The 22,248-nt window shown below is 55.7% G+C and overlaps 1 protein-coding gene across 1 annotated transcript in view; it reads left to right on the top strand.

The window, feature by feature from the left end:
- The window catches only part of LOC144730184 (uncharacterized), a 35,325-nt gene that overhangs the window by 11,759 nt on the left and 1,318 nt on the right, over positions 1-22,248 (top strand). The window contains exons 4-16 of the mRNA XM_078610789.1: positions 4,610-4,678; positions 7,663-7,752; positions 8,138-8,250; positions 8,773-9,715; positions 10,372-10,506; positions 14,534-15,991; positions 17,732-17,879; positions 18,266-18,383; positions 18,818-18,977; positions 19,478-19,591; positions 20,660-20,746; positions 21,600-21,738; positions 21,878-21,966. Coding sequence (XP_078466915.1) covers positions 4,610-4,678; positions 7,663-7,752; positions 8,138-8,250; positions 8,773-9,715; positions 10,372-10,506; positions 14,534-15,991; positions 17,732-17,879; positions 18,266-18,383; positions 18,818-18,977; positions 19,478-19,591; positions 20,660-20,746; positions 21,600-21,738; positions 21,878-21,966 — 3,663 coding nt within the window. The remainder of the gene's footprint in view (positions 1-4,609; positions 4,679-7,662; positions 7,753-8,137; positions 8,251-8,772; positions 9,716-10,371; positions 10,507-14,533; positions 15,992-17,731; positions 17,880-18,265; positions 18,384-18,817; positions 18,978-19,477; positions 19,592-20,659; positions 20,747-21,599; positions 21,739-21,877; positions 21,967-22,248) is intronic.

Here is a 22,248-nt window from a genome sequence, read left to right as displayed (position 1 = left end):
GCCACCACCACCCCCACTGCCACCACTACCCCTGCCACCAATTCCGCCACCACCACTGCTACCAACACCACCACCACAACCAGCACCGCCACTGCCACCACCAGCACCGCCACTGCGGCCACCACCACCGTCACCACTGCCACTACCGCCACCACCACTTGTCACACCGCGTCTCGAGTGCCACGGGGGTAGAGTTACGGGCGGCGCTGTCGTCGGCCCCGGCAATTAAATCTCTCTATTTCTGGAGGGCACCCCCAGGGCGCTAGTCGTGCAGGTCGCGCCGAGCGAGAGGGTTGGCGAGCCATCGAGGGAGCGGGCGAGTGGCTTGCGTTGACGAGAGGGCCAGGAGAGGCGGGCGAGCGGGAGAACGGGAAAGCAAGGGGGCGGATCGGCGGACGATAGGGCCAGCGGGCGAGTGGGTGATGTGAGGTGAGATGGCACGTGGGTGAAAGGGAGAGTTGGGTAGACAAAGAGTGCCTGGGTGAATGGGTGAGCAATAGGGCAGTTGGTGGGTGAGGGAAGAGAGGGCACGTGGGTGGTGAGGCGACAAGTGGGGGGGTGATTGGGCAGGTGAGTGTGTCGGAAGACGAGCTGGTGACAGACCACTCTCCTTTCCTCATTTCTCCTCCCGTCTCTCATCTCTGTTTGCTCTCCCTGCGCTCTCCTCGCTCTCTCTGCACACAGATCCGCACTCGGGCTTTATTTACCACTCCTCTTTGAAGTCTTAGTTCGGTTATAATTTGCATTTTACGTCCGCTTAATTCTGTTGATGTTTGTAACTGACGGTCGCAGGTTTCAGAGAGTTGAGAAGCGCGGATGCTGCAGTGTGTGAGCACGTCTAAGCCTGCGATTAATTTGAAATGTAATCTCAACCTCTTAGAGTTTCATATATTTCCTTGTATGTTAAGACTTAGGTATTAGAGCATTGGACCCGCTTTATGATGCCTCCCTTATGAAAATACATTTTTCTTTGCAAAGGTTTTACTCAATGTATTATTTTGTATCTTAAAATGTAGTTCATTTTAAACTATAGAATATTTGTCAAACACAATCGTTAATGCTGTGTGCTTGCTAGATCAAACAAAGGCAATTTGATCAGTGTACTTGTTAATTTAGCATTAATAAAAAAAAATAGAAACTGGCCTAAAACTTGCGTTTATTAATCTTACATTGCTATATTTTTCCATACCTGAGTTATTCATGAATTTGAAAGTGTTGGGAATTGTTAAATTTAAGAAAAGTTAACTTGCATTATCGAGTTGCACGTTAGCATATATGTAATGATAATATAATGCGAAAGCCAGACTAAAATATTATTGACAACACGTTTTTCCGAACGCTCCACACTTTGTACTTCGGCATCAACCCATCGCTAATAAATGACATCATCATTTACGACCCTTTGTCAGTCCGCCATTGGATATGGGGGGGGTAGGGAGGTGTTGCTTGACCATACTTTACCACGCTGGTCAATGAACGTTCGTGAGAGGTGGATGCCCAGGTCCGGTTGAGCCGCGGCTGGCTGGGTACGGCGCCCGGCTCGTCGCGTTCACGGCGCAGTGCGCCTACCGCTGGGCGGCCGCCGCTCTCACCGCGCATGAACCGACTGCTCTTCAGTGGATCGCATCGGAGCTAAATCGCATCCACAGCAAGCGAACCTCTCACAGCCAGCGGGATACCACGTGCGATACACGTGTGTGTATATATTAATAGGTTGTGCATAAAACACGTGTTTATTTTAGACGCACGACGGGCAGGTTACAGACTCGGGCGTTGGGGGTGCAGCAGCCTGAGGCCAGGCGCCAAGCGGGAGACCTCGAGCCAGGCGGGTCTCGGAGAGGAACCGAACGGATGTGAAGCTGTGGTGGTCGTCGTTGGCACGAGCCGTGATGACCTCTTGACCTTGATTTTGACGGTTTGAGGCAACACGTGACCCTTTGGCGATCTGCGATGCCCCTTAAATGGCGTTCATCGTGAGCCAGTGGCCTCAGATGGCCACCTGCTCATGATGCTGCGACGATCAGGTTGCTCAACCGACTTAAATCGTAATCGACCACTCTTTGTGTGGTCGATTAATTGGGCTTCTGAAATAATATCCCGCCTCCTCGTGGGACGCGGTCGGCGATGCCAATGGCATCGCCAAGCCCCGCCCCTCGCTTCCCGTGCAGCGGCACACGCGTGGGTACAACGGCGAGGTCGTTGTTGTTATTACTTCTCGCTGCAAATTTTCTCGCTATCCCGATTCGTCGAGCAACCGTGACCGAGATGACCGGCGGAGTAAATCGGTGGCTCGAGCCGTGGGGCGGCAGCCCCCGACTCCCTCTCGAGCGGCGGGTCCCATCGGAGCGCCACCGCCACCGCCGCCGCCGCCCCGGGAATCGGCCGCGCTCTCTCGCTCTCTATAATTAATGGCACGCGGCGAGGGCGCTCGGCGGGACGCGCCGTCCCTCCCTCCCTCCCCCCTCGCCCCCTCCGTGGTCGTTGCAGCCGGGCGGGCGATGGCACCGAATGCGGCGCTTTTATTTTAGTTTCGCGTAAAACCCTCGGGGACAACGGTTGGCGGTGACGTGAAAGGCACTCGCTGAAAATACGCGGCAAACCGCCGCGCCTCGATCGCGCCTGACGGCCGCGCGCGTGTGTTTATATTTATGTTTTATTTAATCGGATGATGCGGCGAGCGCTTGGTCCTTCTTTGGAGGAAGCAGCGGCGGCGGGTGTCGGAGTCTCCCGCCTGCGCTCGCGGCGCTGCCTCTGGCCGTCTTGCTCGTCCGTACGGATCTTCGGAGTCGCGGCGCTGCTTCGTGAGTGTGACGGTGGTGGTGAAGTTTATGCTGGCAGTGTTTTTAGCTCTCTCAGGAGGAAGTGGTGAGTTGTGACCAATAACTACAACAGCAGCAGCAGTGCAATTTATACACAGCGTTGGGCAAAGTAGTTGTGCTTTATAACGAAAATTTGTTGCATGCGGTTGTGTGTCAGTTTTCGCGGATGAGTGCCGTATCTTCGGATTATGACGTGTCCTTATCGCCTGTGTTATAAAGCAAAGATTTGTATAATGTGGTTAGGTGTGTCTGACCACATTTGTACCATTTTATTGACACCGGGCACAAGATTGCGGCGGTGGTTGCCTTACTTTCCAGAGCGTCTCTGTAATCTCGAGACGATACGCCAACCCTTTCGTGTCCTTTATCAGGGAGGCGCAGTGCGCAGTACCGTTGGTCACTGAAATGCATTTTTTTTCCAACTAACCTTTGAGCGTGAATAATTCTGCACCGGTGTAACGCGTCAGCAGACAAGTTGGCCATTGTTTGCCCCGGTGTTGTGGTTCTCTCCAAAGCACCAATGTTCACCCGAATCGGGTTTTAACATTTATTTTTATGACTCAGACAATATCTTGTCATTCTTGGCATTTTATATAGTCAGCTCAGAGTTAACTGGATTTTGTTATCCATTAATCCTTGAGATATTTACTATTAGTCCAGCGTTTACTGTAAATGTTTGTTAATTATGTGAAGAAAGTTTAGTTTTATTCATGGGAAGTGAAAACAAAAAATCTGCTGGCAGTGATGCGGAATCAAAATTGTCGACTCCAGTAAACGACCTCGCAGATTCATGAACGCCACTTCAGAATCAGAATATGTATTACTTCAGCTGGAGGAATCCGATAAGCTATGCAGCTCTCTATCTTTTTTGTTTTACAAATGGCCTTTCATGAAGGTGAATGGCATTGCCACGCACATTACCAGGCACCTGTCGTGGGACTCTAACCGTCAACTCGTGTGCCGCGGGGCTCGGTGGCAATTCACCGCAGTTGCCATCGGAGGTGACCTGTTTCGATGCGAATCGCTCGCGTAGGTCACGTGCGAGCTTGTCGGTAAGCGTGGCGTCGTGCCCTCTTGTTCCGTTCATACCGGCGCTAGGGCTGTGCGGTTTTTTTCTCTTCGTGAAACGTTTCGCCGTCCTTGATTCAAGCTGCTGCCCTCGTCACAGCTGAGAGCTGCGCGGCTGTCAGGGGGAGAGAGGAGCGCGGGCTGCGTCTCTCCTGACAGGGTCGGCTGAAAACAAGGTGGCTCGTGCCCTCCGTGACCTGGCTGCGAATATTGCGCTGTGTCTGTCTTGCAGTCCAGACCGTCTGTGTGTCTGATCTGTGTCTGTCTTGCAGTCCAGACTGTCTGTGTGTCTGATCTGTGTCTCTCTTGCAGTCCAGACTGTCTGTGTGTCTGATCTGTGTCTGTCTTGCAGTCCAGACTGTCTGTGTGTCTGATCTGTGTCTGTCTTGCAGTCCACGCCGTCTGTCTGTCTTGCTCTGCGACTGCATTTCTGACTCTCTCACCCTCTGTGTATGATTATCTCTCTCTCTCTGTGTCTGTCCGTCTATCTCCATCTGCCCTCCCTGTCTGTGTGTTTCTACACCTGTGTGTGTATCCGTCCGTGTATATCTGTGTGTCCGTCATTCTGAGTGTCCGTCTTTCGTCTTCCTGTCTGTGTGTCTGTCTACCTGTAGTACCATCTATTTGTCGGTTTACGCGTGTGTATCTGTCTGCCTGTGTGCGTGTGTGTGTGTGCGCGTGTTCACCCATCTGTGTGTCTGCGTTTGTCCACGTGTCTGCAGTGGAGGAAGTTCTGGTTCGTCCTCACGCCCGGCGCACTCAAGTTCTACCGCGACACTCCCAGCGAAGAGGTAAGAGTCTGCGAGGCTGCGGTGCCGCCGACACGTTTGCTCAGCGCTCCTTGACGTAAAGCTTTTGTGACTGCAGGAATTCATATTCTTTAGGTCTTTCGGTAAAGTCACGTAGATAGGTAAAACAATTTTTTTCTAAAGTTTCATCGTAAAGTGAATTTAACACGTGACCAATATTATCCATAATAACGTTTTATTTTGGTGAGATGGTGTAACTATAAATGTGTGTTTGAACACGCCACCACCCGGCACCGCCAATTAGTGAGGTTTGTCACGTAAACAGAACGTGCCAAAACGAATTGGCATGTTTTGTTTGCGTAACAAACTTTCCCAATGGTGGTTAAAGTGAATTATTTTGTGACGAAACATGACAATGAGTGTGTGCGTGCATGTGAAGATATCCATGCTGATGTTTAAGGGAATTGCTATTGTGCTCACTTCTAATTGTGAGCATTGTATACATTCATAGAAGTTTATAGGCATCGAGTGATTTTCTAAAATGGCTTTACCCTTTCTGGCATAAATACAGAAGGTGTTAAGATGTTCAAACCACACATGCTGGTGGTAAAAAATAAAAACAAATATGCTTTGATAATGTTCGCACCGTCCTTCAAACTGTTTGGCTGACACCAGAGACAGCCCCGTATATGACTTTGTCTCGCCGGTGTTCTAGACCAGAAGCCGCCAAAAGGCAAACAGTTCAAGGACAATGCAACCACCACAGCATTAGTAGCACGGATTAAGCAGTTTTAATGTAAGTTTATAGCTGTAGTAATAATAACGATCAAGATGCTTTCACAATGTTCATTGTGATGCATTTGAACCCGAATCAAGACCGATCAGACCCAGGTTGCCACACACACTGGCAGATTAGTCTGTGAATGAAACAAAAATCGTGAAGGTGTGTGTGTTATTAGAGGTGTGTGCAACTTATTTCAAACGAGACTGTCGAACCGGTGATTACATTGGTCAGTCTGACATCAAAGTAAAGTTAGGGGCTGAACTCGTTTCCTGAAATCCGCCAGTAAATCTGTCTGTGACCCTTGGTACGAATCCAAAATAGCAGCTTGCGTAACGGAGTAGGCGAGAGGACGGGGGTGCTGGGTGGATGGCACGGACGACCGATTTTATTTATGTGCGCGTGAGTGGCGAGGATTGGCGCCAATAACGGTGAAACCCCTGCTGACAGCGAGGCCTTGACGGGGCACGCACAGCCACCACCCACCGTGGCGACGCTCTCTCCACGGCCCCGTGTCAAACTGCGCCTTGCTGCTTCTAGTGCAGCGGTCCGCGCGCCAGCGCTAACGAACCCGGAGACCCGAGTTCCATTCCCCTGTCTGAATTGGTCCTGGGCCTCCCCTAGGTCCACTAGGCCTCCAGTATGAGTGCCTGGTGCGATGTATAAACATCGGCCGGGCATGGTGCTGGCCACCCGCCCCCTCGTGTGTTGTGCCGACCTTTCTAGGTGCTGCTCACTAACAGCACTTGCCCCGACAGTCTGTTAATGCTACACGGAGGGATCGTTGCTCTATTGTAGTTTGTAGAGGTAGTGTCTCCCCGAGCATGTGACGGGGCTGCCTAGCCCACCTGGCAGAGACAGGCAAAGCCTCCTGGGACACTGGGACACTGGGACGCAATCCTGGAGGCCCCTTCCCCTCACCATGTCCCACTTGAAACTTGACAGTCCCGGTTTGCGAAACCTGGAAGGTTGAGTTGGATTCCCACGGCAGCGTTTACTGGACTGAGCCAGCACCAACTGGGCCCTGTGGGCCGTTTTTTTCGTTTGTTGTGGGCCGCGTGGCTCTTTCACAGTCATTGTAGCTTGGGATAGGATAGCCTACCCCAATCGTAGATCAAACCTTGTCCATATATTAAGTAAACATTAATTTGTCAAGTAAACATTACAATTGCCTCCATACACTGATGGAGAGCAAAGAGCAGAGCCTCGCTAGAGCAGAGCCTCGCTAGAGCAGATGAAGAATGGCCTGGCACAAAGACATGTCACGCTGATATCTCGAGACAATGAAGACAGAAACACTCACACCCCGACACCCTGAGACACCCTGACACCCTGAGACAGTGAGACCCTCACGCCCTGACACCCTGATATCCTGAGACAGTCGGCGTGACGCTGACACCCCGAGACCCTGTCTTCTGCTCGTCACTGCGGGCAAGTAGTGAGCTCATGAGAAGTCTATTTATAAAGCGTCTCTCTGCATGAGGATGCTCAGGGCCACTTCCATCGTGCCCGTGGCGTCACAGACCTCAAAATACCCGGGGCGCTTTGTTTCTGTGTGTGTGCTCGGTGTTGTACGTGCACGCACACAGGCACACTCAATTACGTGCGCACGCGCGAGTGAGCGTGTGTCTGTGTGTGATCCGTGATTGGGTTTCCGTGAGTAATAATCTCACGTCGGCTTGCAACAGACGCATACCGTAGTGCACATAAGATGTACTGCATCAGGTTACATAACACTGTAGTCGTATTTTACACTATTGATTTAATCTCTTATTTTATTTGACACCATGGCAGAATTGGTTTATTTTGAGGATTCCTGCCTGCCACAGGAATGTGGAAATTCCACATTTCGATGAAGGTGGGGGGGGGGGGGAGCGTGGATGGACATCTGTGAACAAAGAGCTTTACAGCTCAATGGATTCCTCAAGTATGAAGACATCTTTAGATTCTGATTCGGGTTCCTCGCTTCCTCTCACGTTCCTGATTCTCTCATTGCGATTCCTTTTTGCTGACCACTGCCCACCCAATCGGATGTGTGTTTATACATTTGTACACAAACATATCATCATCATCATCATCCATGATTTATACACTGCTGGATGGATTCCCCCCCCCCCCCTCACTGCCACCATGTCTCATGGGCCTGTCATGCCAGTGTTGTTCTCTCTCGGCCATGTGTGTGTGTGTGTGCACTCTGATGTCCTGTTCTCTCTGACCGGTGTGCCCCGTGTCTCTGCTGCTGCAGAGGGACCACGCGGAGGGCGTCGTGGAACTCTCCCCGCACTGCGCGATCGCCGACTTCCAAGTGCAGCGCAACTTCGGCTTCCAGATCAAGGTACGACGCAGCCCGCCGAGGCCTGCCCTGCACGGCGCACTGCGGCGTTGACACGTCCATCTGTCCACGTGTCTCACCGTTCCGCTCACCAGGGTGGGCATTCATTTGTCCACTTGTCTGTTCACCTGTCTGCGTTTGCCTGTCGTTCCAATCATCTGTCCATCCGTTCGTCTGTTTCCTTCTCCTACCTGTACGTTCTCCTGCCCGTACACTCTGCTGTCGTATTGTTCTAGCTACGTAGTCGCGTGCGAGCGGCTGAACTCAGGATCCGAGCCCAGAATCTCGGCGATAGCGGCCTCAGCGCCGCTGGCCACCTCCACACGAGCGTTTTTTAACAATAAAAAATACAAAATAAAATCAAACGTACGTTTATCTGTTGACGCAGACCAAGTACGCGGTGCACACGCTGGCTGCCGTGACGCCCGGCATTCGCAAGAGCTGGATGGAAGCAATCGGCCAGAGTCCGGGGCTGGGTGGATCTGCCCAGGACAAGATGAGGTAAGAGGCCCCCGGCTGCTTTCACAGCGGCCTACTTGACGAATAAAGTCGAGTCAGATCGAGCCCCTCTCCTCCTCCTTTCCGCGTGGTCAACGTCGACTGGGCACGCAACGACGCATTGATTCCCCGATTCCCGACTGTCTTCACACTAACGACGCGCGCGTCAGATGGTGCGTGCGGCAATCGATTTGCTTTCAAGGCGTACACTTTGTGTGGGGTGGAGCGGTGGTGAAGTGGATGGGGAACTGCTTTGTGTGAACCCGGAGACCTGAATTTGATTCGCATCCATTCGTGGTGCAGTGCGCTAAATCACTGCGCCACTGCTTTGCTTCTGCTGCCATTGCAGCTCACCCAGCCGCCCTAGAGCTGCACACAGCTCACCCTCCCTCCACTCCCTCTCTCCCCCCACTCCCTCCCCTCCCTCCCCCCTCCCTCCCTCCCCCTTTCCCTCCCCCCCTCCCTCCCCCCGTCCCCTCCTCCCCTCCCTCATCTCCCTCTACTCCCTCCCTTCCTCCCGTGCAGCTCGCCAGAAAAGTCGTGGCCGGGCCGCTCGCCGTCGTCGTCGTCGTCCCGTGACCGCCCGGTCTCATCGGCCAGCGTTGAAACCAGGGAGCCGCCCCCCGACCAGGCAAGGAGCCGGCCCAAGGCACGGCTGCGCGAAGTCCGAGCCAAGACTATGGACTGCTCCGAGTTCCAGGCGGTGCACCAGGCGCTGGTTCGCTCGCAGCGAGGAGGAGGTGGAGTCGCCCACCACCCCGTGCGGTCGTCAGCGCTGCCGCCCGTGAGGATGGACCAATCGGGCCGCTCCGAAGACGGCGGCGGTGCCGGCGGCGTCCCCGGCAACGGCACTTACAAGACGTACTTCCAGACGAGCCACGCGGCCGCCCAGGCGGGGCCCTGCACGGGGCAGGAGGCTCCGCGCAACGCCGCCGCCGCCGCCGCCTCCGACAGGTTCCAGCCCCGCGCGGTCGCGTCGAGGCCCGCGGAGCCCGAGGCCCGCCCCGCGGTCGCGGCTCCGCAGGGCCAGAAACCTCCGCACGTCCGCTCCACCCCGACCCGCGAGGCCGGGGGTGTCGCCAACCCGGGCTTCGCGCGCGGCGCGCTCAACCCGTCCGACGGGAAGGCCCGCGCGGTGCTCGCCACGACCGTGTCGCAGACGCGGCTGCTGCCGGACAAGCAGGGCCCCGACCCGAGCTGGGCCCCGTCGGACAGGGGCCGCGCCGCGGGCGACGAGGCGGACGGCCCGGGGGCCGGCGGGGGGCGGCGGCGGCCCGGGGGCCGGGAGGGGGAGGCCGCGGGGGCCGCGGTGCCGCGGGCGCCGCTCAGCCGGGACGAGATCGAGCAGCGGTGGCGGCAGGTGGAGAAGACGCCGGTGCGGGAGGAGAAGCAGATCCCCATCGCCACCATCAAGCCCACGGCCTCCTCCATGAGCCCCGAGAGTATGGTGGAGCTTCTGCAGAAGGAGGTGCGTGGAGGCGGCGGGGGAGAGGGTGGTGCCCGGTGGTGATGGTGCTGCGCTGGTGATGGTGCTGGTGCCGGCCCTTACTCTCCTCCCTTCACCCCAAGTGCTTTCAATTTCAAAAAGGGGGGAGATGACGGGAGAGGTAGAGACACGAGATACAGACGAGATGAGAGAAGAGAGATACAGACGAGACGGGTGGAGTGAAATGAGAGAAATGTAATAAGAGACGGAGATGGTTAGAGACACCAACGAGGGAGGTTGAGGCTCTGTGAGTTTACTTTGTTTCTCATGATTCGGCATTGAATTTGAGTTGATATTTATTTGTGGGTCACTCTCATAATTTGTGTACAGGAATCTGAGGTCACTTGAGCCCCTTGGGACCGTTAGTGTTTCATTCGTTTGCTGAGGCCTAGCGCCACCACTGGGCACGCCGGCTTGACGAGAAGGGAGTGTAAAAGGGGGGTGCCGTCCAACTGGGCCCCCAGGTCAGGGCGTGTGTGTGTGTGTGTGCGTGTCGCCGTGTATCTGCATGTGTACGTGCGTGTGTTTTCCTCTGCTTACGTGCGCGTGCCTGCCTCCGTGCATGCGTGCGTGCGTGTGTGCGTGTTTGTTCCTCTGCGTGCCTGCGTGCCTGCACGCGTGTTGTCGCCCGGCTGCAGGTGGAGGAGTTGCGCTGGCAGTTGGAGCACGTGCAGCAGGATCTGCGGAGCTCGCAGGGAGAGAACTCGGCGCTGTTGGCGCGGCTGCGTGCGCTCGAGCAGTCCGAGTACTCGCCGGCCGGATTCGTCTCCCAGGTGATGCGGCGGCGCGGTCGCCACGGCAACGCGGAGAGGACGCCGCGCCCCCCGGAGGGGTGTCCTGGCGGAGGACGGCGGCGGGGTCGGGGTAAAAATTAATAACGTAACCAAGTGGGGGTGGTTTAGTTTGAAACGTCGCTACGGTCGAGAATCCGGTGGGATCGTGTCAAAGGGATTCTGCCGCAGCCGCTCGTCATCCCCCCCCCCCCCCCCCCCGTTTGCAATGGTACGCTCCTGGTGGGGCCTCACTTGAGTGGCTGCGTGTGATCCGTGAGCGGGGCTGCAGCCATTCTCCGATGTGCTTTTTGGGTTTGTCCTGAAGAAGCTCTCCCAGCGCGCGGAGCGAAACGTCGGACACCGTGCCGAACAACGCACGGCACGGCCCGAAAAGCACATCACAGAGCCACGCGGCACAACGGCGACAACGCTCTACGCAGGTGGCTGTACCACTTTTTAAATGGGGGCGGGGTGGTGTGGTGGCTGGGAGGCAGCGCCATGCGTCTGGTCCCCCCCCTCCCCCACTGCTTCCACGTGAGTGGTAGAATCTGCACGGGCAGCTCAAGGACAGACGTCGCTCTTGATGGACAAGGCGGTGAGGCGGGAGAAACGCCAACATTTGGCTGCTGTTGCCAGGCAACAGGCGACCGCAGAAACAATGAGGTCGCCTCCGCCGGTCCCCTCTCCGTGCGTTGGTGCGCTGGCCCATCAGGGGGCCCTGAGCAGAAATTATTTTGGAGTCCTCGTGAGATGACGGAAGAGATGTAGAGGAGAGATACGGATGTCGTGAGATGAGATGGAGGGAGATTGAGAGAACATAGACACGAGAGAGAGAGCAACTGGCTTTCTGTTTGAATTATGTTGTTATGTTCATTAGGATTATGAATTTGAGTGGATGTTTTGTTCACCCATCATTTTGTGTTTTCGTGAATTCCGAAGCCTCGTGAGCTGCTTGGGGTTCTAAGCTTTTGCCCGGTTTGCTAGTGGCCAGCGCCGCCAGGGGCTCGGAGCGCATGACCCGTTATTACGATGTCGCCCTGGACGACAGCCTCACGTAGGGCACCTTGCGACGGGGGAATTTTCCGCGCCCGTGGTCATCGCGGGGAATTCGATTTGAATGTGGAGGGCCACGTCCGTGACGTTTTTTCAGTGAGTGATTGAGATTTATTTTTTGTGTTTACCCCCCCCCGCCCCCCCCGCCCCCCCCGCCCCACCCGCCCCACCCGCCCCACCCGCCCCACCCACCCCACCCGCCCCACCCGAGCGTGAATTCATCTCACGGGGGAGCGATTGATGATTCCGCAAATTTATCTTCAAGCAGATGGCACCGCAATCTTCTTTGCATCCCTCGTAAAGGAGCGTGTGCCCCGTAATTACGTTACCGTTGCATGCAGCTCACGCTTGCGTGATGGCCATGGTTGGAGCCGAGTGTTTGGTTGGGGTGAGGTTTTAGCGAGAAATATTATTCATAATTAATAATACAGGTTTTTGGGTTTTAGTCACATCAACACTCACCAGCGAAATGTCGTGCTCAAAATGTTAATGTTGTGGGTTTACTCTCCGACACGCCGGTGTGCTGAAGTAGTCACCATTTGGCACATTTTGTTTACGTGACAAACCTCACTAATTAGCTTTGCCAGGTGGTGATGATGGGTTAACAACACATTCATATTTACGTGATCTAACCCAAAAACACGCCCTTTATTTTTTCCAATTACTTATTATTTATTATTGCTATGATGGCGTTCAACTTAATGATGGCAGACCCCTCACTCTGATGATGAAATCTGCAAATATAGAGCAGAAATATGAAAACTAACTAGACAAGTTTGCCCATCAGGCAAAGTCGTTACATTAATGATCTGCTTATTTTTTTCTTTTGTTACAAAATTCGCAAGGCAGTTTTTGCTGGCTTTGGGTCGAAAAAAAGAATTAAATATAACCAAGCATATGACCCGCTGCTTTATTTTATAGATTTCCAGCTGGAGAATCGTCCTAATAGAGGACTAAATTACTGCCAATTTCTGAACGTTATTGTTATACAAATCTTACAAAGTGGCAGAAAATGACAGATACTGGAAATTCATGCAAAAGACGACGCAAACCAAACATTTCTGAAATTATATTTACATAAACAATAAATATGACGGGGTGGGTATAGATATTTTATAGTGATCTGTATCTTTGTCAGGCACACGGCTGTATCGACCTTTAAAAATGCGTCACGTATAAACAACGAATGCTTTTATCTCTGAACGTGCCCAGCGGTTGATTTGTCAATCTTAAGCTTTGACATTCAGAAATGTGGATCGTGGCTTTAAACGCTTCTCAAGCCCGTGTCGGTGGGCTTTAAAGTAGCGCAGACAAACGTCTCTTTCATAATAACGTCTCTTTAATGTTTAAAATGCAAACCTTTACGTGGCTCCCGTGGTTTGTTCGCAGCCTTTCGTTAGATCGTAAGGCACGGAAATTATTTGCGGGGATGCAAAATGTATCCGCAGGGATGTTACATCCGTCGCAGGGTGAGCGTGTGGTGAGCAAGCGGTGACACCGCCCGGTGCTCGCGCGTTCGGCGATTGATTTAAAAAAAATCATGAATGTTTGATGGTCATTCAAGAACCCAGAATACAAAGTAGATTTCAAAAAGGGGGGGAAAAAAACCCAGCAGATAACGTGTAACAAACTCGGCGCAATACGCCCGCACAAACGAGGGATCGACCGGAGGCATCCGGGCTCGCTGCTCTCCCCGCGGTAGGGGGTAAGGATCAGTAGTCACACGTTCGCCGATCGTTGAAGAGGTTTTTCCTGGTTCTAATCCAGCGGCCGCCCTCGTTATTGCTGCTGATGTAAAAATACCACCGACGCCGCCTGCTTCACAGTGCACGTCAAAGATTCCCCCGTCACGTCTTTCGCAAAGGGCGTCGGCCATTGTACTCCGACGACATTTTCCAAATAAGACAATTTTTTTTACAAATTGCACCGCAAATTACTCAACTGGGATTCTACACAGCAATGGATCACCACCTACTGCAAACAAAGTAGCAGGGACCTCCTGAAAAAGAGTCATGAGGCTCAGCGAGGCTTTCCTGGGTAAACGAGCGTAATTATATTATATATATATAAAGGTGTTGACGTGATCTCTGATCACACTATGCGCGTGTGGCCTGCGCGCAATAGGCCGGTGGCTTGCACCGTACGTAGCCAACGGCGCTGATCTGAGCAGCGCCCCATGATTATAGAGTCAATGGCATCAGTCTGGTCGCCAGTAACCGGACAAGATAAAGTCGTAGCAATACAAATGATAACTTAACTTAATCAGGCGAAATTCCAGCTCGACTGTCACGTGGCCATCCCACAGCAGAGTGTGTAGGAAGTGTGCCCCCTACTGCTTGAAGGTCAAATAGGTCACTTGGAGGATATTTTAGGAAAATCCTGTGACGAACGTCCTGTTGCAACCATTCTGCGACGCGCAGGAGGGCACTGTCTTGTGAGATTTCCAAATGGGTTTTTTGTCTCATCACATGACACAGAGAGTGCACCGATTGAATGGGGAAACAAGTCCATGAAATATCAACAAAGGTTGTTGCTGTTATTCATGAGGCAATGAGGTCCCCCCCCCCCCCCCCGTGAAACAAGGATAGTGATGTGGAGCAGCTTCGTCACCACCACCACCACCATCATCACTGTCATTACCATCTGTATATAAATAAGGGTCAACCGGTACCAGGAGGAACGTGGGAAAAGCCATTTTGCTGATTTGTTGACATTTGACAATTGCACTGGATTAGTGTCATACCGCTGTGTTGCTCAAAAACGTACGAATATCTTGCGATCGCTCTGGTAGGAGACAATCGAACTCTCCCTTTGCTTTCATTTATGGGAGCACACCGAAGGTCCCCCTCCCAACCCCCCCTCCCCCCCCGTTTGTTCTGGAATAATAACATTGGAGCTGCTTGATCACTAACACGTTCCCTTCATTAACAGAAACATTCACTAACCCCCTCCCCCCAATATGATTCTTCTCAAGTTCAACATCGGCGTCGCGGCAGCCGATTACCAAAGCCGGAGGAGCGGCGGCAAGGAAGGCCTCTTAGAGCACGGCGCGCGGCCACGGAGAAGCCTCACGGGCGCGCAAATCCATCACGGCCACGAGGAGCCGGCCGCCAGCGACGACGACGACGACGACGACGACGACGACGACGAACGCTGCGTCCGGGCGCCGGGCTCCCGTCCGCGCAAGGCCGAAGCGCGGCTGAGGGAGACCGAGGAGGCCCTGGTGCACAAGACGAAGGCCTGCCTCGAGCTGGAGGAGGCCGCGTCCTCGGCACAAGAGCGCCACCGGCTGGAGGCGCGCCGGCTGCAGCTGCGGCTCGACGACGCCGAGGAGCGGCTGGCGAGCGCCGTCCGGGACCTGGCGGCCGCGGACGCGGAGCGGCGGCGCGCGGACGGGGCGCTCGCGGACGCGGAGCGGAGCCGGCGGGAGGCGGCCGAGGCCGCAGCCAAGGAGGCGGCCGCTCGCCAGCAGCTCGAAGCGGAAGAGCGGCGCCGCGCGGAGCTCGAGGAGCGGTGCCTGCGGCTGCAGAAGGAGGTTGGCCGCCTGGAGAGCGAGAGGGAGGGCGTCTCGCAGGAGGAGGCCGAAGCGGCGAGGAGCCTGGAGCGGAAACTCGCGCGGAGCGAAGCCTCGGCGCTGGCGCTGTCGCGGCAGCTGCGGGCGGCCGAGGAGGACAACGAGACGCTGCGGTCGCAGAAGGAGACGCTCGAGCGGGAGCTGCAGGGCGCGCGCCGCTCGGATGCCGCCCTGGCGGGGCCCGAGGAGAGGCCCGTCGTGCAGATCGACGGGCAGCCCATGGAGTGGCTGGACAAGGAGATCGAGCTGCAGGACCTGGCGGCGCGCCACCGGGCGGAGCTCCGCGACACGAAGGCCTCCTTCCACAAGGAGGCGGAGCGGCTCCGGGCAGAGGCGCGCCACGCTGAGGAGGCGCTGAGGGCGCGGGCGCTGGAAAGCGTGCAGGAGATGGACTCGCTCACCGTGTGCATGGAGGCCATGCAGCGCAAGCACCAGGAGGAGCTGCGCCAGCGGGAGGACGGCTTTCGCGAGGAGCTGTCGCGTCGCGACCGCCGCCTCCAGGAGCTGTCCTGCGAGGCCTCCGATCGGCACCGGCAGGAGGTGGCGGCCCTGACGGGGGATGCTCGGGCGAGGGAGCGGTGGTTCGGCTCCGCGCTCAAAGCGCTGCTCCGGCAGCTGCCCGGCTGGGAAGAGAACGGCCCGGCCGAGCGTCGCGCCGGCTGCCCGTCGACGGAGGAAACGGCGGCGGGTGACGGCGGCGATCTGGAAAACGCCCACCTCGTCGAGCTCCTGGCCGAGAAAGTGGAGGAGACGCTGCGGGAATTCGGGGTGGCGAAGAGGGAGCTGGAGCTCCTGCGGCCTCAGGGAGACCCGGCGGCCCTCAGGGACGCGTTCCAGCGTGACCTTGAGGAAGTCAAGGTCGTGTGGCCTCTCCTGCCAGTCACTGTAGTGTGTAGTGCCGCCGCCCCCATGTGATTGCGGTTTGCCTTCGTCCGCATTGCAACTCCATCCATTGCTGTGTGATGTGATTTTGATTGTTTTTGTGGTGTTTTTTTCTCCCCCCGCCGCCGGTTTTTCATCTCTCTCTCTCTTGCGACTCCCTTTTTTGGCGACAATCACAACACGCCTTCCGCGTTTTCGCTTCCCTCGTTTCAACTGCCGTTTCGTTATCTTCGTGTGGCTTCAATCATTTTTCACAGTGGCTTTTTCATTTCAAAGGAGGATGAACATAAATCGATCGTTTGTTTTTTGTGAGCCTGCCGATTGCGTCTCCGGTCAACGTGGCTGCATTCTCGGTTTGCTGATATTCGCCTGTGTTCATCACTAGGCCCGAACGAAGCCTTTTTTGCAATTGCAATCGGCGCTGGGTTTATTTTCTCATGAAACGTTCCACGTCGGTGGCCCCCACGGTTCATGTTTCCAGCTCTGCTTCATTTGCCTCCGTTTAACTCCTGGGCATCTACCAAAAGAGAACTTGATAGCTCATTGCATTCCTCCAGTATAAATAAATATTCTGATTGTGATATTCTGATTCTGAAGTACAAATTTGAACCGTTACAAGCTGCACATGCCTGGTTATTGCTAAACGCGTTCCCCCTGACTTTAGTAGAAGCGCCGAGATTGGGATCTTGTGAGTGTACGCGTGTGTACACGTGTGTACGCGTGTGTACACGTGTGTACGCGTGTGTACACGTGTGTACGCGTGTGTACACGTGTACACGTGTGTACGCGCGCACCCCAGGTGATGCGGGGCGCGTTGGTCCAGCAGTGTTCCCTGTCACACGGGACGATCGTTTACCGATGACGAGGCACGTGCAGTGGCTACCCCGACTTTATTAACATAACGGAGAAGGCTCGTTAGCGTGGGGAGCGGGACCGTGGTGGGCCGTGAGAAATTATTCGCCAGAATTGGAGTTTGAGAAACCCCGTTTCGTGTTGCAGTGCGTAATTATGATTTTAGATCTCACGCGACACAATCACAGAGGGCCGCTGGTGTTTGCTGTGCGCTGTGGCGATTGGCTTCCAGGCGCGGCCCGGCCCCTCAAAAACTCTTCGATTGCAAATGGGCAAGTCGCTCCCTTTTAAGAGCAGTGGCCACGTTGACAGGTGTATGCGCGTGAATGTGTGTGTGCGCGCGTGTATGTGAGTGTGTGCGTGTGTGCGCGTGCGCGTGTGTACGCATGTGTGTGTGAGTGCGCGTGTGTGTGTATGAGTGCACCTGTGTGTGAGTGCGCCTGTGTGTGAGCGTGTGTGAGTGTGCGAGTGTGTGAGTGCGTGCGTGTGTGTGCGCGCCTGTGTGTGAGCGTGTGTGAGTGTGCGAGTGTGTGAGTGCGTGCGTGTGTGTGTGCGCGCCTGTGTGTGAGCGTGTGTGAGTGTGCGAGTGCGCTGCCTGGTCGTCGTGAAACCCCCGCGTCAAGTGAATGACAATACTCACCAGGGGTGAGCGGCTCGAGGTGGCCTCAGCCTGATTCTACGTTAATCAAATTTTTTAAAAATAAAATATCAGCAACACACTGAGACCGGATTCAAAAGGGGGAGGAGCCCGTTGCAACTGAAATTCGAACTCCCCGCGACAGCGCGACCGCGGGCGCGTCGCGACGTCGGCGGTCTGACGGTGACACCCCCCCCCCCCCCCCTCGGTGTTTCGCTTGTCCACAGGCGACGTGCGAGCGCGGCCTCGCCGCCATGGAGGAGTCCCACCAGCGAAGCATGGAGGACCTGCAGCGCAAGCACCAGCACGACATGCAGCTGCTGCGCCAGCAGTCCGAGCAACTGCTGGCCGAGGAGACGGCCGCCACCATCGCCGGTGAGTCGCGGCGCCGGCACGGAGAGGAGCCGGAAGGGGGGGGGGGGGGAGCAGTTAGAGTCGCCACTCTTTCTGGTGTTCCTAGGATCGTCCTCGTTTTGAAGTGGCCGTCCTGGGAAATCGGCCACTTTGAAAGTTCCCAGCGCCGCTAGAGGCTCCCCGCCTGGCTGGGGCAGCGAGCCCAATCCGCCCCTCATCACCAAAGCCTGCCGCGGCGATCTCGCACTTTTGCTGCTGCTGCTAAAGCCGATAACCCACGGTGGTCCTCATTGCGGAGGCGCAGTCCCTTTTGTCCACTGCGGCGCTACGCCGCAGGTGTGTTGGCGACGGCGGCGACGATCGTGACGGACGTTCGACGTCGCCCTTCCGTTGTCGCCCGAGCGCAGCGCTGGAGGCGATGAAGAGCGCGCACCGCGACGAGTTCGAGCGCGAGCTGGAGAAGGCGCTCAAGTCGCGGCATGGCACCGGCAGCCAGGATGCGGAGCTCATCCGCAAGCAGCACGAGTGAGCGGCGCACTCGCACCGTCACAACCGCACCGTCACAACCGCACCGTCACGCAACCGCACCGCTCGCACGAACACAACCACCAGTGATGCTGCTCGCCTCTCCGCCACCACCCTCTTCTGTGTCGTGCCTCCCTTGATAGGTCCCGTCCCGACATCATTTTCTCCAACAGCCTGTGAAAAGGCTACTTGTGTGTGTCGGGTTCGATTCCCACTCACGGCAACCAGCCAGTGGCGATTATCTGAACCGGTCCAGTGCCTCCTCTAAGTCTACTCAGCCTAAAATGAGCACCTGGTACGGTGCGTAAATATCAGCACTAGGTGCTGGCCACCCACCGCCTCGTGTGCCCTGCCGGCCCTCATAGGTGCCGCTCGCTAACAGCACTTGCCCCAACAGTCTGTTGAGGCGACACGGGTGGTGTTTGTGTGCACAGGGAGGAGCTGGCCTCTATCCAGCGGGAGCTGGGCGTGCTCTCGGAGCAGTACTCACAGAAGTGCCTCGAGAACTCGCACCTGAGCCAGGCGCTGGACGCCGAGAGGCAGGCGCTGCAGCAGTGCCAGCGCGAGAACGAGGAGCTCAACACTCGCTGCCAGGTGGGGCCCCCCCCCTCCCCTTCCCCACCCCCCCTCCCCTTCCCCACCCCCCCCTTCCCCACCCCCCTCCCCTTCCCCACCAATCCCTCCCCACCAATCCCTCCCCACCCCCTCCCCACCCCCCCTCCCCACCCCTCCTCCCCTTCCCCACCCCCCCTCCCCACCCCCTCCCCACCCCCCCCTCCCCTTCCCCAGCCCCCCTCCCCTTCCCCACCCCCCCTCGAGCAAAACGAGATTGGAATCGCGACGACGATGGGGGCGCCCATAGCGAAGGCTCTCATCAGCACGCTTGTCGCGCCGATATTGGGACTGGCGAAGTGATGCCGACGATCGTGGTGGACGTAGAGTGGACGTCGGGTAGACGTCGGGTCGACGTTGGGTCGAAGTCGGGTCGAAGTCAGGCACGGCGGTTCATTGTTTGCGCGAGCGTTGAGCAGGACGCTTCGCCGCTCTTCCCCCCCCCCCCGCCCCCCCCCCCCCCGACCGGTGTCGCCCACCAGGAGCTGAACAAGCGCCTGGCGACGGAGCTGATGCGGATCCGCAGCATCGTGACGGGGGACAGCAACGGCGCCGTGCCCTCGCTGGCACCCGGCAAGGACACCTATGAGCTGGAGGTGAGCTAGTGGGCGAGTGGGTGAGCGAGCGGTTGGGTAAGTGGGTGAGCGAGTGAGCTCACCTCCTGGTTGCCCGCCGCTCACCCTCGCCAAACCTCCGAGCCCGTGGTTGTCGCGGTTTTCACCACGCCGAGCGTGATCAAAGCCCCACGGTGCAGAGTGTCCCGTGGGTCGGGGGGCCGGGGTGGCCGAACGTATCCACGGGGTAGTACGTACGTGTGTGTATGTACGTACGTTGAACTTCTTTTGCACCGTACGTAGTGAACCGTGCTACTCGGAGGTGCGGGGGAAGGACAACAAACCAAACACAAAAGGCAGTTCTAAAGTAATGTCGTTTTCAATCTAGATGATTTAAAAGTGCACAGCTCCAGTAGCTCCCTAATATTGGAAGGGAGAGCGTTCCAGACGACTGCAGAAATGCATCTGAAAGCGCCGCGATGCGGTAACCACCGTATTCGTTCGATGGCTGAGCCAAAATCCGCTTTGAGGATGACCGGAGTTCGTGTGACGGTGCCTTGGCGAGATCAGCATGGTAACCCATGGTAACCCATGGTAACCCATGGTGGCTCAGATCAGCATGGTAACCCCTTGGTAACCCATTGGTGGCTCACATCAGCATGGTACCATGGTAACCTATGGTGGCTCAGATCAGCATGATACCATGGTAACCTATGATGGCTCAGATCAGCATGGTACAATGGTATCCCATGGTAACCCATAGTGGCTCAGTGAGCCCTGTTGAGGTGACAGGACCTGCATAAAAACGATGGGAATGATGACGATGGTGGTGATACTGCTGCAGATGATGCTGATGACACCGACGACGACTAAAGTCAGATTAGCCAAAGTCGGGGTGGTTGGTGGAATGGCGTTGTTTAATGGATGAGGAGCACAATGTTATTATAATTCACCGACGTCACCGTCGCTAACAAACACTGTCTAGAACAGTGACAGATTATGATCACAATAATAATTATAATAATCTTACCGCTCTTTATTTACCCAGGAAAATCCTAAAACACTTTTTTTGTTTAGCGTACCCACAGCGCAACTGTCTTGCGCCCACAGGTCATGTTGAGGGTCAAGGACTCTGAAATCCAGTACTTCAAGCAGGAGATCAACGCCCTCAAGGAGGAGCTGCAGTCGGCGCTGAGGGTGAGCGCACGACTTGGTTGGGAAGTAGACCACAACACCTGCTCTGGCTCGTGTTGTGCTCGTAGACATTGTGGGGACTCATTTCTTCATTGCGATTAACTTTCTTTTGTCGTTTGTGCCTTTTTGTTTCGGTGCCATTTATTAATTTGGTCATTCATTGTTTATTTTGCTTGGTAGTCGAAGGGTTTTCATTTGCTCGGTGAGAGTGTGTGTGGTGGGCTTCTTTTGTGTCGTACGAAGCCAACCGCATATATGGGATTTGTTCCTTATATAATTAATGTACAGCGTTAGAATAATAATGAAAGTACTAGTATTATTACTACCCTGGCTGCTTGTCTCATCCTCACATCGTCACTCTGGCCTCACACCCCACCACTCGCACCTCCGATTAGAACGGTTGGCTACGTACGGCTCGAAAGAAGTTCAACACAAGTACGTGCGTACACCACCTCTGATTTCCTCTGCCCGTCAGCGGCTCACGACGAGGCCGCTGGAACTTCTCCCCACGCCTTCCCCTCTCTCTCTGGTCACGGCAATCGCTTCCTTGTAGACCCACGTCCATACCTCGTGACAGGGCGAGGCCGCCGATGGGAGGAGACACGTGGTGGGCCTCCGTTCTTCTTGCACTTCCAAGCCGGCGACGTCTCCCTCTCTATCTTTGGCACCGGAACCCTCTGCTGTCTCAGACTTTCTGCTCTCATTCTGTGGATTTTCTCGTCTCGACATTTCCACGATTTATTCTCGGGTCATTCCTGCTCCCCCAAACGTCTCTCCTTCAATCCTCTCGCTCTCCCCGTCTCCCCTGAGCGTCGCTCGCGGCTAAACAACCCGCACCGGCCCATCCCGCCCGCAGGACAAGAAATACGCGACGGACAAGTACAAGGACATCTACACGGAGCTGAGCATCTCGCGCGCCAAGGCCGACCTGGACGTGACGCGGCTCCGCGAGCAGCTGCAGACCATCAGCCAGGGCGAGGAGCGCGCCGGATACGGTGGGTGGTGCCGCGGTCTGCACGCCGCGCCGGGACACCCACGGGGGGGGAGGGCGAGAACGCCGTGCGTGGCACCGTTCCCGCGAGCGCCGATTGTCTCGTGATGGGGCTTCCCCCCCACCGCTTTTGCCGCGTGCAGACATCCTCAAGTCGAAGAGCATCCCGGACTTTTTCAAGACGCAGACGACCTCCAGCTGCAAGCGAACGGTGCGGAACCTCCGCTCCAAGGTGCGTGCGGATCGAACAAATGTAACAGCCAACGCCTCCGGAACGCTAGTTTGTCAGATGATATTGGATCATCACAAGTCATACAAGTAGTCGAACACAAGTATGTTGAAATGCTTCTGACGAAATGTGAGTTTGCATCTAGGTGATGATAACATGTTGTTGGAGGCACGAGTTGGTGGTGCACACCTCTGGTCCAGCACCGTGAATCGTGGAGATTTTGGAAATGACCAAATTAACTTGGCTGCTAGATGGGTAGCAGATGGCAGTCGAGCAAATAGGTAC

This window comes from Lampetra planeri, chromosome 35 (genome assembly GCF_965212315.1).
Source record: "Lampetra planeri chromosome 35, kcLamPlan1.2.h2, whole genome shotgun sequence".
Classification (NCBI taxonomy): Eukaryota; Metazoa; Chordata; class Hyperoartia; order Petromyzontiformes; family Petromyzontidae; genus Lampetra; species Lampetra planeri.
Note: the sequence above shows the minus strand (reverse complement) of the source record. Positions and strands in the feature narration are given on the sequence as shown.